At 54.7% G+C, this 16,569-nt stretch overlaps 1 protein-coding gene across 5 annotated transcripts in view; it reads left to right on the top strand.

Moving 5' to 3' along the window:
* The window catches only part of mnb (minibrain), a 103,509-nt gene that overhangs the window by 20,983 nt on the left and 65,957 nt on the right, over positions 1 to 16,569 (top strand). For 3 of the 5 annotated variants that reach the window (XM_089549928.1, XM_089549929.1, XM_089549930.1), the window contains exon 1: positions 13,685 to 13,883. The exons of 1 other annotated variant lie outside the window; for it this stretch is intronic. In XM_089549928.1, the coding sequence (XP_089406054.1) occupies positions 13,751 to 13,883 (133 nt within the window). In that variant the 5' untranslated portion in view covers positions 13,685 to 13,750. Of the gene's footprint in view, positions 1 to 13,684; positions 13,884 to 16,569 lie in introns of those variants that run through there. One more of the 5 variants, XM_089549931.1, reaches the window with a different exon arrangement.

Below are 16,569 nucleotides of genomic sequence, written 5' to 3' on the forward strand. Positions count from 1 at the left end.
ACGAGAACGAAGCGGAGCTCCCGCTACGCGCCGGCGGTTGCGAGATGGACCGCCGTTCCCTTTCGCCCCCCTCGGCCGGAGCTCCAGACGGAGGCGGAAGAGGAGAGCGCGCTGCTCCGTCCATCGAACGGCGGCAGCCGCCGCGGAGCCCGGGCCCGGGGTGCGCGAGGCGCTGGCTGGGTGCGGAGAGAAGGGTACGCCTCCCGGCCTTCCCTCTCTCCCTCTGCGCGCGCGCGCCGCCGCCGCCGATTGCAATCATTGCAGTCGCCGCGTCGCGGACCCTCACTGCTCTCCCCTCTCCAGCTTCCGATATGTAGCGGTGGCCAAAGGGGGAGCACTATTTTTCCCAACCCCCTTCCCCTCCAGGCCTTCATGCATGCGCGCGCGTGCAGCACAGCAGTGAGCGCCGCCGGGTATTGTCAAAGAGGGGGGGGGGGGGGGGGGGGGGGGGGGGGGGGGGGAGACGGCTGCGCTGCCTTTGCGTTGCGCTGGACGGCAGCGGTGTTGTCGCGGGAGCGCGTGGGTGGGAGAAAGAGGGAGGGGGGGGGGGGGCGGCATCTGCTGTGTGTGAGTAGTGCAGAAGGCAGCGTTTCCCCCCTTGGCCCGCCCCCGCTTCTTGCTGGACGTTCCCCTAGCATCGTCACGACGAGCGGGAGGGAAGAAGCGCTGCTTTGCTTAGCTAGGGGAGCTCCCCTCCGCGGAAGATGTACGCCCCGTGACGTCAACAGTGAGTGGAGAAACTCCGTCGCCGCTGTGATAGCCGGGCGGCCGAATTTTGCGGCGGGGCTTTCGAACCGCGTGGGCGATGCAGGTGGGCGGAGAAATTTACTTTGCGGCTCGTTAACGAGCGCTGCGTTCTCAGCTAAAGTCATCTGCGAGCGACGTCTTTGTGACGTTGGCGACCGGAAGGGCACCTTCCCAGTCGCTTCTGAGGGCAAGTATTAAGGAGAGAATAGCAGTGCACCACGCGCACCACAAATGACCGTAGATGTTTAGGGTCTTAACTTTGTTAATTCCGTTAATTTCAGAACTGGTGCTGCGCATCCAGATTTAATAGACGGTTTTAATAGCGGATACGTATTCCGGTTTGCCGGATGCCTCCTGAGTGACATGGGTGGGGCCAGGTGGACCGGGCTACAGCGCGTGAGCAGGAGGCACGCGGGAAACAGGCATACGTCTCCGCTAATGCATCTCCGGTATGCTAAAAACGTCTGATGTCATTATGCGTACGTCGCGATGACAATAACGCCTGCCGGCCAGTCAGAAATTTTTCTTCATTATAAACTGTGCTGATGGGCAAAAAATCTCAGCAGTCCTGTCCAGATGTAATGTAAAAGTTATTTTGCACAAAATGTCCCCTGTTATTTGTTTGACAAGTCGAAAAAATGGCCTTTAACTCGCGTGTCAGGCAGTCTCGGCGCGCAAGAAGTGCCGGTCAAAATTGCGCCATTTGCATCGAAAATGAAGTAGCGGTGTCTCATCTAACTGGAAGTTATCATTCAAACCATTTGCCATTTGATAGGACGCTGTTATATCAAGAAATTTTCTCCGCATGGAATGGGGACTAGAGTACGCAGAATGTGTTGTGGCCAACTCGGTAAGTTGCAAATGACAGTAATGCTAATGCCATTAATTTTCGCGTGTGGCACCACGCGGATGCCATTAAGACGTAAGGGGAGAAGCACTAACTGGCGTTAAATTTGGCTGGATGTCCATCCGCGACGTGCGTTACATGTCGAGAGGGTTTTGCCGGAATTCCACTTTCGGCAAAATTCGCTTCTGAGCTCCACCGGGACAACAAAAACGTCCCATGTTCAGTGTGCTTCGTGCCTTGATGCGGTTACCGCGTAATTGAACGCGCGGTGACGGCGTTCGCCTGTCTGGAGCCCTCTTTTGCGAAGATGGCCGGAGCCGTTGTTTGACGAGCACTTGGCGGGACAGATGTCATCCCTCACCGATGTCGCGGAGAAACTGAACGGTCACACATCATCATATGGGGATGCTTGAGAGGAGAGCTCTTCGGAGCCTCTCCTCGGGAATGCTCTCCGAGCGCACGGTCTGTTGTGGAAGTTAGCCGAACAGCTTCGATGCGCCGAACACATCGCAAAGGCTTACGTAATGTAGCCCGGGAGGACGACGCCCGCCACATTCTCCAGATGAAGTTCATTCATTCATTCATTCATTCATTCATTCATTCATTCATTCATTCATTCATTCATTCATTCATTCATTCATTCATTCATTCATTCGCAGCTCAATTAGTGGGCGTGGCATCGAATAAACCGCACTCTAAGAGCGGGGAAAAAAAGAATTAAATCACCGTATGCGACCATCAGAGATGATGTCGATCTATCCATGTTCTGCACCTATAAGCTTATATCATCTTCCTGTGTGGACGTCGAATATCGTGAAATTGGCCTTGTACAGTTGGAGCAGTAGACGGCAATCAAAAAAAGAATGGAATCGTAATAGGATTGTTAGGTTATCCCAGCCTTGTTGCGCCCCACTAACGAAGCAGCTTGTGTGGTCGGCGAGTCAAGCGTTTTCGTTTTCGGTCCATCCGACGTATCCAGGCTACAGGCGCTCTCAAACTGGAAAGTGCCATTTCTTTCTTCTTTTTTTTTCTGGTTCAAGCAGTAACCCGCATAGTACATATCACTCGGTGTTCAGGAGACACGACTGCAGCTCCGAGCCGATTTTTTTTCTGTCGACTCGTGACGAAATCGCGGCTATATATCTTCGCGCTGCGCCCAATTCGAAGCCTCAATGGCTCTGCATTCTGCCATTGTAGTTGGCGTAGCCCCACTGCCGTAAGCTGTAATCGCTGAAGTAGTAGGTCACAGGGGCCGCATCTCGTGACGATTCCTTTGCTTATAGCTGATACTTGTGACGTCACGGTTGGTAGCTAAACAATCCATGAAATTCGCCGGCTCCGTTATCGAAGACGGGGCCTGAAGAGTGGCAAAGATGCCAAAGAAGGAATCTCGGAGGGAATTGTTGCTGCATAAATGCACCCTTAGTTTCCTCTGCTTGTGGTAGGGGTTGAACTTCCGGTTTTTATTTTTTTGAAAATTCGATCGACTTTTTTTTTTCAGAACACAGGCTTCCTACTTGTTTAGTTTTTTTTTTTTTGCGAATGTATTTTTCTGTAGTATGAATTTTAGGGGTTTTTTTCTGTGAAAACTATGATGTTCTTGTGCGGTAAACAGTGGCGCAGAGTTTATCCTCGTATTTTTTGCTGTACGAGTAGCTCGTGAAGCAGTAATTAACACATGAAAGGACGTATTAAGAGCTTTGATTGCCGAAGGAAGTCCTACAGTAGTAACAAAACAATTGACATGTGCTAGCTAAATGGCCGGGCTGTGAGGCAAAAACGTTTGTGTAAGTTTAGTTATAAAACCTTTATTGTCATGCTCCGGTTGCACTCTGCGTCAGACGAGAGGATCGCGTATACCATGCACGACAGTGCGGAAGCCAGAACGCGATACTCTCATATCGTTTGCACCCGGTTTCGAGTTAACGGTTGCTTGTTACGGCTGCGAACGCTGCCAGTGTCCTTACGTGCAGTGAAAAAAGATCATGCTTGAGCCGACAGCTCTTAGCTAGGAGGTGGAGCTTATACCGGTAGTCCTATCTGTAGCGGCCTGTCCGAGTTCGCGGATCAGTGCCTCAAAACTCACAGCCAGGGCAGGGACCCCCGGAACAGAGGAAAGGGGGCGGTCACCCCCTCCCCCCTTCCCTATATTTCTTCAGAGGGGGCAGCGCCTCCCCAGTCTCCAAATGCTTGCACTCGGATCAGATTTCTGACTAACGCTGTAGGACTTTATTAATGTAAAGCACATGGCTAGCTGGCTTCGTAGCCAGTCGTAAAGCATCTCGATGATGATGTGTGACGATGGATTCTTACGGTGCAATGGCAACTGTGCCGAAAGAACGCCATGGCACAAGGTGCTCTCGATCTACCCATTTCTCCAAGCATTTCACCCTGAAGAAGCCGAGCACTAGACCAGAGGAAAGCTTGTACCCGTTGTATCACCGGTGGGTACCCGGTGGCACTGGGTTCGAACCCCGCACATCCCGCATGCGAGGCGGATGCCGCTATGCCACCGCTGGGCTCGTAAAGCTTCTCGTTTCGGTAACCTAAACCAACCATGTCCCAACAGTTGTCGTTGATTGTCTGACCCGTTCATGAATGTGGTTAGCGGAACTGAAACAGGCTATGCGCAGACTTTTTCAGTGCGACCGATCACTAGTCACTCCTCGGTTGTGCACTTCATAAAACTGCCCATTTCAGTTCAAATTTTATATGCACCAACAGATATAACACTGAACAGTGCAAAATAACAAAAGCAGAAACAAGAAAAATAAAACTTAGCATGTAAATATGTAAATAAAACGGACAATAAATTACAAACTCGAAGTCCCCCGCACACACACACACACGCACACACTTAAAAAAAAGTTCCGGAGTCCCCGAACCGGGGTACGAAATTCCAAAGATACCGTTGTCTCACCGCCTTTCTGGTTCCAGCACTGTTTTTTCTCCTGTTACCTACTATAAGTGGCACTGAATAGCCACATTAATTGTGCCATGCAAGCCAGAAATATCGACTTTTTTTTCGGTTGAAACAAAATTAAAGAAAAATGAATTCGGAGTACTTTTATCGGTGCCTTCCGTTACAAACTGATACGTGCAACACCTAGCTGTAGAGTTTCTTCGTCGGCAGCGACATCACCGGGCGTTTGTTTTGACGGGTACGAGTGTTTACAAGAGAGCGCGTCGCAGTTTCCGGAGGCGCCTTTCCACTCTCTAAATCTGGCGCCTCGGATTGGCCGAGTATTTCGGGGACTCCAGTGCGTGAATATGACGTCGAACTCCCGAAGTTGAGTGGGGGAGGGAATCGGAGGAGGAAATGGTGGACGAAATTGGAAACTTCATTTGCGATTTTCTCAGCAACAGAGCCGAAAATATAAATATTTTCTCGCACCCCAGATGGCGTTTGCAAGCGGCAGCCTATACTAGTCTATAGCAAAGCTTCTTGATTCCCTCGTTGTAGTTTTCTTTTAGTGTCCCTTCAAGGTCACCCTTCGCTCACTCGGCATTTGTATTGCGAAGATGATCGGGATCTCGGAGTAATCCTGGCATTCATTCATTCATTCATTCATTCATTCATTCATTCATTCATTCATTCATTCATTCATTCATTTGTAGTCAGCCCAGATCACGGGCTATAACAGGGCTATAACAGGGCTATAACAGGCATGGGATAGAGTTTCAGCACTTTCCTGAATTCTTGCACTCTTCACCTCGCTCAAGCTGCTGAGATGAGGTTCGTGGGGTTCAGAATTGAGACGCCTGAGCAATTCCTGAAGTACCTGAGCCTGAGGTGAAAAAAGGATGAGCAACAGTATCAGTTACTGGCGGTTCGGGACGTAACACGTTTGAGTTATTGAATGGCCCGAACGTCGTGTCCACATTGAGAGGAGAACACCGTTGGTCTCCTTCTCTGCACTTCGATTCAGTACGGCGCCAGATCGTTCTACCGGTTTTGCATGCGGCGCTGCCGAGAGCTCAGATGCAATGGTTTATCGTTGTGTCGCTTTGAAGAAGTGCTTTCCGATAGTGTTTAACCGCATTCTCAAAAGTCCGGACAAGTTCACGCTCTTTTTTTTTTCGCCTTTTTTTAGGCATGACTAGTCGTAGTGAGTGAAAGAAGGGTTGACGAAAAAAAAACTGACGCCAGCACTGGTTGCAAAGATGTAAGGCGAAATTCAGCGAAAGCCGGTGCATATCTGAAGCGGGGTCGGCAGTTTAAATTAAACGCCTCTCGCGGTGCGAAGTGACGGGTCGATGGTAATTCCGTCGCGTGCGTCCTGCGGACATCGCCTCGACCGAGGTCGCGCGGTTTGATCCCATTATCAGCCGTCGTCGCTGAAAAGGAAAGATAAGAGAAGGCGAGGCGGGCTCCGTGGCGTTGTGTACAGGGTAAACACCGGGCCGCGACCGCATGCAAATGCGGTTGCTCCTCGCGTAGACGGCCCGCGGCCGTCGTGAAAAGATCCGCGTGAGCTTCTCCGCTGTTTGGGTGCAGAGGAGGGCTGCTTGCCCGCACGCACGCACGCTCGCTCGAACGCAAACAGCGGAGCACACCACACCTGCACCACCCTCCTCCCCTCGCCGTTGCCTCTTCATTCACAAAACGGAGCTCCGCCTACGCACACTGCGGCGGTTGCGACCGCTGTTAGCAGATGCCCATTGCGTGCACAGCTGACGGGGTGTGTCCCGGGGTTCGTGCAACAGTGCTGCTGCACTGCGTGCGTGCGTGGCTTGCACTTGTGAGGGTTGTGCGAGCTCTGTCGTGCCTGTGTTGCACGGCTCGAACAGCGCCCTCGTTTCCTGTCGGTTCTTTTGAGAGCGTCCTGTCACATACACGCTGCTGCGCCGCACATCTGCGCGGGCATCCTGGGACTTGTAGTTTGGTTTATTCATTGTGTGCGTGCGTGTGTGACACACGAACACAGCAGCAGCAGCTGCGTATACTACGCCGTGCGTATACGCGTTCGACGGCGTGGGTTCGATGCGGCTTCCCGCAGGTGTAGTCCCGTTTATGTCGTGTGTGTGTGACCCGACACTAGAATGGACTACTATGCCTAATGGGGTGCGTACGCTGCGTCTCGCGTAAGAGCGTCGTGCACCCCCTCTGTCGCCGCAACTGCATTGTGTGTGCTAGCTCGCACGTGTTCGGGTGTTCGTCCATGCCTGGGCCGCCTCCATGCAGAAAAATAGGAGGTGGGTCAACCCGTTATGGGTGGGATTCTGGCTTTTTTTTTTTCATGTGCGTGAGGGGAAACGAGGGATGGAGTAGGCTTAAGGATGGGGAGCGGTCGGGCGGAGGAGGGGTCCGTACTAGGGTACAATCGGACACAACAGCTTTTGGTAACACTGGCCACGGTCCGCGGCGACCTGTATTACTCTGCTGGCCAGTTGCCGCAGTGCACGAAATCAAATTTTTGAAGTTTTACTCTATCAAAGCTTATAATTTTGTCTCGAGCTTAACGAGAAAAGCTTTTTCAACGGTCTACTTTTTGTCACGCAAGAATCCTGTTCGGCGGTCCTAAATGTGGGCGGAGCTTCACTGCAGACTGAAGTTGTACCTGACTAAAGTACCGAGGCCCCAAACAGTTCTCTGTTCTCAGACTCTTGGATTGGTCGTCAGTGCGGTAGACCTCTGTCAAATTTTTTTTCTTGTTTTCTTCATTACTTTTTCTATAACAGCCTATACGGTTTTTTAATGGGAGCGTACTGCTCTCTGTCGCATCGCGGCCGGCTGGGTGTAAATTATTACTTGGCAGTGAAGTTGGCGCTATACACCTGGTGTAAGCGAATTATGAGCTGAATTCTCAAAGCTGATCGCTCGATTGGCTGGTTCTTCGGTAAGAAAAAAATGGCAGGGTTTTAACGCAGTTAAACCGAGTAGGACGTGCGAAAGCACTTGAGGCAACTCCCCCTCAAAGGCAACCGCGTGCAAGATCATCAGCCGCTATCGGCAGCCGCGCGGGCCATACAAATTACCAAACACTGTTACTCGATGTAGCCTCCTTAGATGGCGCTTTTGGCAGCAAAGGATTAAATGGTCAAATGTGGCTTTCCTTTGTAGCCTTATGACTGCGCTCGGGTGGATGCCAATGAGCAATTTGCTCCCTTATTAAAAATGAGTTAGGTTCTGTAGAATTTTGCCAAAAACGAAACCTTATCTTCTGTAAAACCTTGTGTTTGCCATATCCGCGTGCAGTAAGGAAGTTTTGCTGTGACAGAGGCGAGGTGCGTGCAAGGAAACTTTCGTGAAGTCGTCCAGGTGCTCTATACGGCCTGTTTGCTATGTCATCAACTGTAACGCACGCATCATCGCCAGTTGACATGAATGGTCTTTCCGTGCTGTAGCCGCACTGACTGACACGACGTGCGCATAATAACCACCACAGCAACACGTGTGTAGTTTTTATCACCTAGAATGATTTTGTTTTAATAACTGTTTGGAATATGAAACGACGAGTTCTTCGTGGTCTGGATGCAGGGAGGAACGAACTATGTGTACTGTACCAGACCAACAAACCGCTTCGGAGTATAGCAGCTAGTGGGCTTGTATGTATATTTTACGTTGATGATCTGTCGTCCTTTCTCATTTTCCCGTAAATTGCACAATTACAGTCGCGATATATTCCGTGCATTCGATTACCCTAGCGATCGGTTCAACACGCATTGATTTATCCTGACGACTTGCCAATATAATTGCGTGAAGAACTGCGTTACATAGGCGCTGCTGGACGCATGAAAGCCTAGACAGACCATCTTGTGGCACTCTTTGATATGGTCGGTACGACTGTGAAGGCATGTTTTATCTTGATAGGTTTTACGAAATCTATATTAAACTCAGCAGCAATGCAGGGACTTTGTTACTTGCTTCTTTACGTTTCGTCACCTTGAACTGATTCCGAGTTTATCGGAGAGCTGCAAGGTTACTCTTCTGTGCTTATTTGTCAGCTGTCTTGTGGCGTTCCTGACTCCTGCGCGCTTTTTAAAGCCTTTTCTTGCCCTTTTCACGAACAAACATAAGGCAGTGTGTTTGTCCGCTGCATAGAGATTAGAGCGCCGATCTCTTCTCGGCCTTTTGGCTAAGATCAGTGTGTAGTGAAGCGTAAATGCTCGGAAATGATCTGACTGGGACAAGATTTGACTGGAAAACCGTGGGTGACACGCAAACCCAGCGCGTGGCCTTCCAACATCCCATTTGTTGACGCTTGGTTCGCCACATCAGGTGACGAAGGGGTAACCGACCGCGACTAGGCAACAACAAGGTCACGACCAGAGGCGTGCGTGGCCAGTGTTTACTGACCCGTGTCAAGGCTTCCCGGCGTCGCCTGTCTGGCCGGCGGGCGGGCGAGTTTCGCAACGGCAACTCTGGAGAGCAGTGGCTTGTTTCCCACAGCGGAAAAATTTCTCTCTTCCTCCTGGGAATGAATGGTATCGTTCCCGAGATGCGGGGACTGCGGCAGCGCCAAAGAGGCGAGGGAGGGAAGGCGCCTACGGCCTGTTGTGTCCGGGTGGCAACTAGCTCACGGGCTGAAAAACTTCGCTCCTCGCGTTCGCCAGAGAGCGGGAGGAGGGGGTAATAACAACGCCGACGAGGGACAGGGGCAGTTACGCAATGGCGTTCGGAGAGGCTCATGCCCCCTGGAGGAAAGGGGAGTGTGGTAGCCGGCCATAGCGTGCGCGCGCGCGTAGGAACAGGCGGCTAGCGCCGCCGTAGGCAGCAGCAGCGCGGACTCAGCGAGACGGCAGACGCTGCCGCGGGAGCCGCCGCTGTTGTTGGGCCACCGCCGCCGACGCGCCTCGACGTGGGGGGGTCTCTGAACCTTGGCGACCGGTCCTGATTGGACCGTGCCGCCGCTCGGGCGGACGTGATAGGGCGCGCGCCGGCCGCCGCGTCCCGTAGCAACAGGAGCGCGGCCAATGGCGCCGCCGTGACGTGCGCGTGACGTTGGCGTGACGCCGTCGTCGTGTGATGGCGCCACCGCATGGCACCACGTTCACATTCCCGGCACGCACCGCGGGCGTTCGAACGGCGGCGGGTTCTTGGTACACTTGCGCTGGGTTGTCACGTTGGCCATGCATGTGGCCACGTGAGCGTTGGCGGATTCAGCGAGTTAAACGCGGCACTGAATATTGCAGCCTGAAATAGCTGTAACAGCTGGAATGGCGTAGAAAGAAGGGAAGTTAAGCTTAGTGACCATGTTTTTATGGGCTGTGACTCCTTGGGCGTCGAGGTGGGTGTGGCAAGTGGTTCGAAGTCAGAGGTCAAAGCGGCTTGGATCGCGGTCTGTTGAAAAGCGTTCGCGCGATGCTGATGGTTTGGCATTGACGTGCAGACCTTTCTTAGTACATGCGACACTGTGTGTAGTGGGTTGCACGACGAGGAAAATCGGATTCTCGTAGCGGTGGGCTCGGATGGTGTGCGAGGTCCATTCATGCGGATACACTCACTGACGAAGAGAATGTAGGACGGACGATGCTCTTTTCTTCTTTTTTTTCTCTCTCTGAGTTTCTTGGTGGCAACAGAAGGCAAGGACGCAACAATAACGCATCCGGGAAAGAGCTCGCGGCGCCCGGATTTTCCATTTTTTTTTTTTTTTTCCTGTGCGAGAGAACGAGAAGCCCAATTTGGCACAGTCGCGTTGAGCAGTCACTGAATGAAGGGGGTGAGAACTCGCCACGAAAAAAAAAAAGCACCTCAATTCGTAGTATTTGAGACGGGTTCCTCTTTACACGCTCTGCTTGTTTTTCTTCTTTCGTCCTGGCCGGTCGTCTTGGAGGCAGTAGTACGTGGCCTGGCCACGGAGTCACTGCTGCGAGCGAGGCCACGTTGGGCGGGGGGTTACTGCGTGGGCGCCTGAATGACGCCGGCTCCCTTGTCGGCGCCTTTGTTGAAGCTCCTCTGCCTGCTGCTCGTCGTGCTTTCTTTTTTTAGGCGCGCGCTGGCTGTCGGCTGCTGCTTGCTCATTCACGCACGGATGATGGACGGACAGGCAGAGCCGGCTACGCGCCGAGCGGGTAAGAACGCGCGCCGCTTCTCGCCTGCGGTGCAGCACGGTAGGGCGATCGACGATAGCCTGTCGGTCGGTCGGCCGGTACCCGGTTTGTATAAAAGGCGTCCTCTTTTCAACGCCTCGCGTGGCGTGGCAAATTGGGACCGGGCGTGAGGAGGTGTCCGATCAACGGCTTCTGTCTGGGCCGTGCTTCTCTCCGCTGGACCGGCGGCGCGAGCAAGGCCGCTGACCTTCACGGACATTGGGGAAGGGAATGCTTTGCAGTTGGCCGAAGCGTGCGTTCAGGAAGTCGGCTTGTTGTGCAACAGATGGATAGGAATCTGCTTGGCGCTGCGACGCGAAGTTGCGCTCCCTGGTCCAAGTTTGGTGCGCGATGGGACGGCCTTTACACTGAGCGTCCGGTTGCTCCGTCGAAACTTCCCCTTTCAGCATGTGCCCGTTCGCCCTGAGCCGGCTGTGTTGTCGTATGACGCCACCACGCTGCGATGCCCCGCCCCCTCCTCGCGATGCAACAGCTGGAAAGGAAGCGTCCCCTCAGCCTGCAGATCACGAACTCCGCACCTTGTTCAGCAACGCTTTCCACTTCTGTCCGACATTGCTTCCTTTCTTGTTGTGCCGTGTCCTCCGTGTTGCTAGTGCACCACGCAAGGCAACTGGTATGGGAAGGGAATCGTCGAGCGTTGGCAGTCGTGTTTTTCTCTCTGTCTCTATAGTTGTTTACCTTCTGGCGCCTAGGCACTTACGAGAGTAAAAGAAGAAGCATTGGAATATGGGGAGACGCCGGTGGAATTGTTGCTGCTACCGGCTTTCACATGTTGTTTATGCCTCCATCTTTATTAACCTCTGTGGTGCGCGGATATCCTGCGCCAGCCGATTTGATCGCGAACGCCCATGAATGCATCCTGCTGTTGCTTACAATACACGTTAGTGTTTACTCTCTGTCGAAAGAGGTCGTTTTATCTGCGCCAGCTGATCTCTGCGTATTGATTTACTCCGAGAAAATATAAATACTGGCAAATGGCAAGTCTGACCCATTGCTGCCCCGGAAGCATGGGTCATATTCCCTGTCCTCTTATCCTCTCCAAGATCTATTCCTGGCTTCCGCTCGTCCGGTTCAATACGTTCCGGCTACTTCATCCGACTGCGTTGGCATATTTGCATACGAGCGAAGTGGGCGTCGTGGGTCCTGCGGTTTATCTCTTTTTAAAAATGTTCGTTTCGTATCACGAAAAAATTTCGGAAGTCTCAGTGGAAGAAAATAATTACCTCACCTTCGGTGGGATCTGATCACCCCTTGAACCGAGCGCGCTATTTAAGTTGTGAGCTTTGCACTCGGCAGGCTTCCATGGTCGCGCCGAGGTTGAAGTCTGCATGCATTGTGTCGGCTCCCTGTTTCGAACTGGGTCTTCTTCGCGCCCCTGTGGCGTCATTTCGAGCTTCCTGGCCGTCTGGGGCTGCCTTGACCTTGTCGAGGCTATAGAGGGCAAAGAGCCGTTGCTTGTTGACTCGTGTGTATCAGGCACAAAGTAGTGACTACTCGTCAATAGTAGAACCCCGCATTCGTACGCAGCCCTGCTGTTTACATTATTGCTCTGTGAACTCGGTATCTAGGTCAGTTTGTCATGTAAGCTTCGTGGGCAGTTATGACCCTCCTTGTAAATGTGGTTCGACAAGAAAAAAATTAATGAGTACTGAATACATCTCTCCTCTTGACATTTTCGAGTCCTGGCAAGGAAAAATCCAACTCATTGCGCGGGACAGTGGAGCGGATTCAGGACGGGTCGGTGTAGGGCTCGTTCTGAGCGTCACAGGCTCAGTGGAGGAACAGTAAAAAAAGGCATTTGTCGTTCAGTTGGGAGTGCGAATTCCTAGTGCCGCGTGGCCTTAGGCGATAGGCCGAGTTGGGAGAAAGTGCGCGTGCCACGCAGCTCAGGCCAGAGTGAAGCAGCGCTGTCGGCAGCTGTCGGGGAGGCGCGTTCGTTCAACCGGGCCCGACGTAAAAAGGGGGGGGGGGGGGGGGGGGGATGTCGGCCTGTCGCCGACTCCATTCACAGCTGGAGTTGGGGGGGAGCGACGACGTACCCAAGTGGGGGCTGCTTTTCTTTATCTGTCGCTTGTCAGGCGGATGCTGCTCTCCGCGGGCTTCCTGCCGTCTTGGGGGAGAAGGGAAGCCGCGTCGTCCTTGGAGGAAGTGCGTGCGTACGTACTTGCACGAGCGTAGGCGCGGCCCGACACTTCTCTGCATCCGCTTGCGTTCATTCAAAAACTCGCGGCGCGACCGCCGCTGTTTCTAGGTCGCAGGGCGAGCGAGAGCTGGATGGACGCCGACGGCGCGGCCTCAGCGCTGTACAAGCGCGGCCCGTGTTTTGCGGCGAAGAGCGCCTTTGTTTTTGTTTTGCTCGCCTCGACGAGCGTGTCTAGCTGTAGCCGGTGGTGAATCCTTCGAGGGCGCGAGCTATCGGACGCTCGCAGCACGCTCTCAATTGCGCGAGCAGGATTCAGCTGCGTACGGTAGAGAGCACGAATTAGCAAGTTTCTGTCGTGAGCGGGTTGGTGGCTTATGGTGACGTTTCCGCTGGCCGAAAGGAGCCGACGGCCGTCGGCGCTCGCCGACGCTGGCCGCCGCGCCAGCCTCAGCGCCAGCCGCAGTCGTCGGCTGGGTCGCCGTCTGCCGCTTCGCAATTGGTCGGCCCGGCGCCGTGGCGGCCAATGGGGCGTCGCTATCGCAGACGACGCCAGGGGTCGCCGCTGTTGCTGTGCGCGCCTGTGGCCTGCGTTTCCCTCGGCGGCGGCGGCGCGCTTTCCTTCGCCGAGCGCAGAAGAGAGCCAGAGCCGACGGGGGAGAGGGAGGCCCCGGCGGAGGGGGCGAAGGAAGAGCAGCGAGCGAGGGGCGCTTTTTGCGAGCGGCGAAACTTTATGTTGGTTTCCTCCGAAAGGACAGCGCTGGCGGCGGTGGATTGAGGCGTCCACGATGGGGATGGTTCCGTGAAGCGAGCGTGCGCCCTTCGGACCGTTTTGGATTACGCTGCGTGCTGCCCTGCCGGCGACGAGAGAGCATCTCCTCGGCGGTGCTGGTGCTGCGCGCGCGCGAGTGTGTGTGGCTTGGAGTGTTTTGGCCCGGGCTGAATGGTGCCCCGTTGTCTCCATGGTGGTGGCCCGCAGTGACGGCGCAGCGGCAGCGGGGATGGACACGCCGGACGACCCCGTCCTGCTCGCCAAGCAGTCCGACTGGAACAAGGCCAGCCAGCTCTTCCACTTGGACAGCATCCGCGTCAAGCGTGAGTACCCTAGGCCTCCGCCAGATTGTACGCCGCCGCCGAAGCTTCGTCTTTTCCTCCCTCCTTCTTCCGCGCGGCGGCTCTCCCTCCCTCCCCTTCCTCCAGTCTGTGTCCGCCGCGCGGCCTCTGTTTGCATGGCACGGGCGTCGCCGCCGCCGCCGGCTTGCGTGCGCCGCCGAGCGGCGGCGCCACCTGCGCGTGCGTTTGCCTTGTCCGTCGCCGGCCATGCCTGCCTGCTCTGCTGCTGCTCTGTTGCGCGCGATCATGGTCACCGCGGGCCGTGTCGGCACTCATTCATGCCTCGGTGGCATGTTCAACGACCCCGGAGGCACCTTTTACATGCGTCTCCCGCAGCCCCTTTCTCCGCGGCGGGGGTCAAACACGCGCACTGAAGGGCTTCTTCCTCGCCTGTCCGCCCAGTCGTCGCGCCACCCTCTGGCATGCCAGCGCGTTCCGTGTACACACGCGCGCTTGCAAGTTCCCGTACCTGGCGTGAGACGCGAGGGACACGCGCCGTGCTCACAGCCGTGCGGGCGTGACGAGCGCGGCGACGGCCGTCCTGCCCGCCGTCTCTTTTTTTTTATGTCCTTTTTACTTTCCCTCGCGTGACGGGCGTCGCGGTGCCGCCAGGCGGTTGTTGCGCGCGTGTCCGCCTGTCTTCGCCCCCGGAGGATGTGCTGCTCCGATTTGCGCGAGCCGGGCCCCGGCGCCGAGCGCGCTTGTGCAACGGGGGGCGCCAGATAAGGGCGCCGCGCTCGCAACAATGTCGCGGCGGGGGCGGAGGGTGCTGCTTCTGCTGCTCATGCTACCGGGCGGCTCCCCGCCCACTCTCCTCTCTTTTTACGAGCGAGCCGACCTCGAGGCGGGCCGAGCGCCGCCGGGCCTTATCGGCGCCCAGACGGCCTTGGCCGGCGAGCGAAAGCGCGCTCGGTAACCGCCCCGGGGCGGGCTCTGGCTCCAGTCCGAGATTGATGCGCGCACCCCGGCAAGATCGGGGCATGCGTTGCCCTGCTGAGCGAAAAACCGCGCGCATTAGTAATCCTGGTTGTGTGCGCCGGAGAGGGAGAGAGAGACACATATTGCCGGAGTCCTGCCGAGTGCACGTCAGTTAAAAGCTGGTTGTTAGGCTACATGGATGCTTGGTGGCTGTGCAAATAGAGACAGGACGCTGGAGCACAGTCGTGCGCGACAGTAACTGAGTTTCACAGCCGAGCGATTAAATGTTGCTTCGACGGTAATTGTCTTCCTCTGGGATGAATAGCGGTGGCCCGGTGATTGGGATCACCCTATGCGGAGAGTACAGGGTCCGATCCGCAGTGCCACTGATTGCCGGCCGGTTTTCGAGCGGGCTTCTACGGACTGTCTCGCGGCCTGATGCTCCGATTTCTGTTGAGTTAAAGGCTTGGGCAGAAGGGACATTAACCAGAACCAGTCGCTTTAACAATCACTAGATTTCACATCCGAAGAGTTCCACGTTGTCGTCGACCTCACTTTCGCTGCCACCATTCCGCACACATTATAGTGTCGAACAGTGGCTACTTGCAGTCCCATGGAGTGATGTCATAGTATCGGAGCCGCTTGGCAGCTGTGCTGAAGGTTTGACCACACATGCAGGTCCAGTGCGGTCGCGACGGCATCGTTTGTTTCCGCGTTTCTCATTCGACGCTGTCTCCAGAGCGCGAGTTCAGATGCGAACGCCAGGGATTTCACTCGGTGACTCATGTGTTGTTGTTTGCCTAGCTCCCCTGATGTCATCGATCAACGGGAATAGAAATGATCCCCTCACTGCTGCAGTCGTCTTAGCAGTTGCGGTCTGCGCTGCCTGATCGTACCCGCCCGCGGTTTGCAGCGCCTGTCGTCATCGTGATATCCAGGCCGTGTTAGGCGTCTAGATTCGATAACTATCTCGAGCGGCTGTCGTCCAACACAGGCTCGCAGTATAGTTGTGTGCGTAGGGCTTAGCGTACAGTTTTTCTAGCGCAGTTAAAATTCGCACGCACGGAACAACGAGGAGAAACTGCACTTTCCTTTGGGCTGGGAAAGAAGAAAGGGGGCGTGGTTGGGGACAGCTCGCCGGTCAGATGGTAGGTGAACGTGAGCGACCCCAAATATGGGCCGGAATTGACATCGAGGACGACTCCACCGACTCTCAGTAAAAATTGATTCTCGGGCTATGGTGATTGTCTCGCAGTGAAATACAGGTTATCCGGTGGGAAATTTGGATTTAAAAATCTTCCCGTCATTTGAAACAAACGGGTGACGTCCTTGGGAGAAAAGACGAGTCGCTACCGTTTTGGAGTGAATGGCAGTGCAAACGTAGCCTCTGGATTCCGCGCCCAAAAACTGGACGAAGTTATTTCACTGAGGAAACCTTCAAGCACTCCCTTCGTTACATCACTTGCAAAGCACCCTCCGCTGCGGCTCAATGCATGATGATTAGCGCGCTCAGCTACTAAGCCGGAGGACCAGGGTTCAATTCTGGCCGTATTTCGATGGAGGCGAAACTCAAAAGGCCCCCTCGCTCTGCGTCAGCGCACGTTAAGAAGTTCAGGTGGTCTATAAATAAATGCGGAGCCTGGACTCCATTACGGCGTCCCTCATATCCCATGGGTGGGCCACTTTGGCACGTTAAAACCCCACAGTTCACATCGAGTCCTTGCCTGTTAGCGGCGTCTCGGTGCGCGAT

Source organism: Amblyomma mixtum, chromosome 6 (assembly GCF_055824585.1).
Source record: "Amblyomma mixtum isolate Tamu chromosome 6, ASM5582458v1, whole genome shotgun sequence".
NCBI lineage: Eukaryota > Metazoa > Arthropoda > Arachnida > Ixodida > Ixodidae > Amblyomma > Amblyomma mixtum.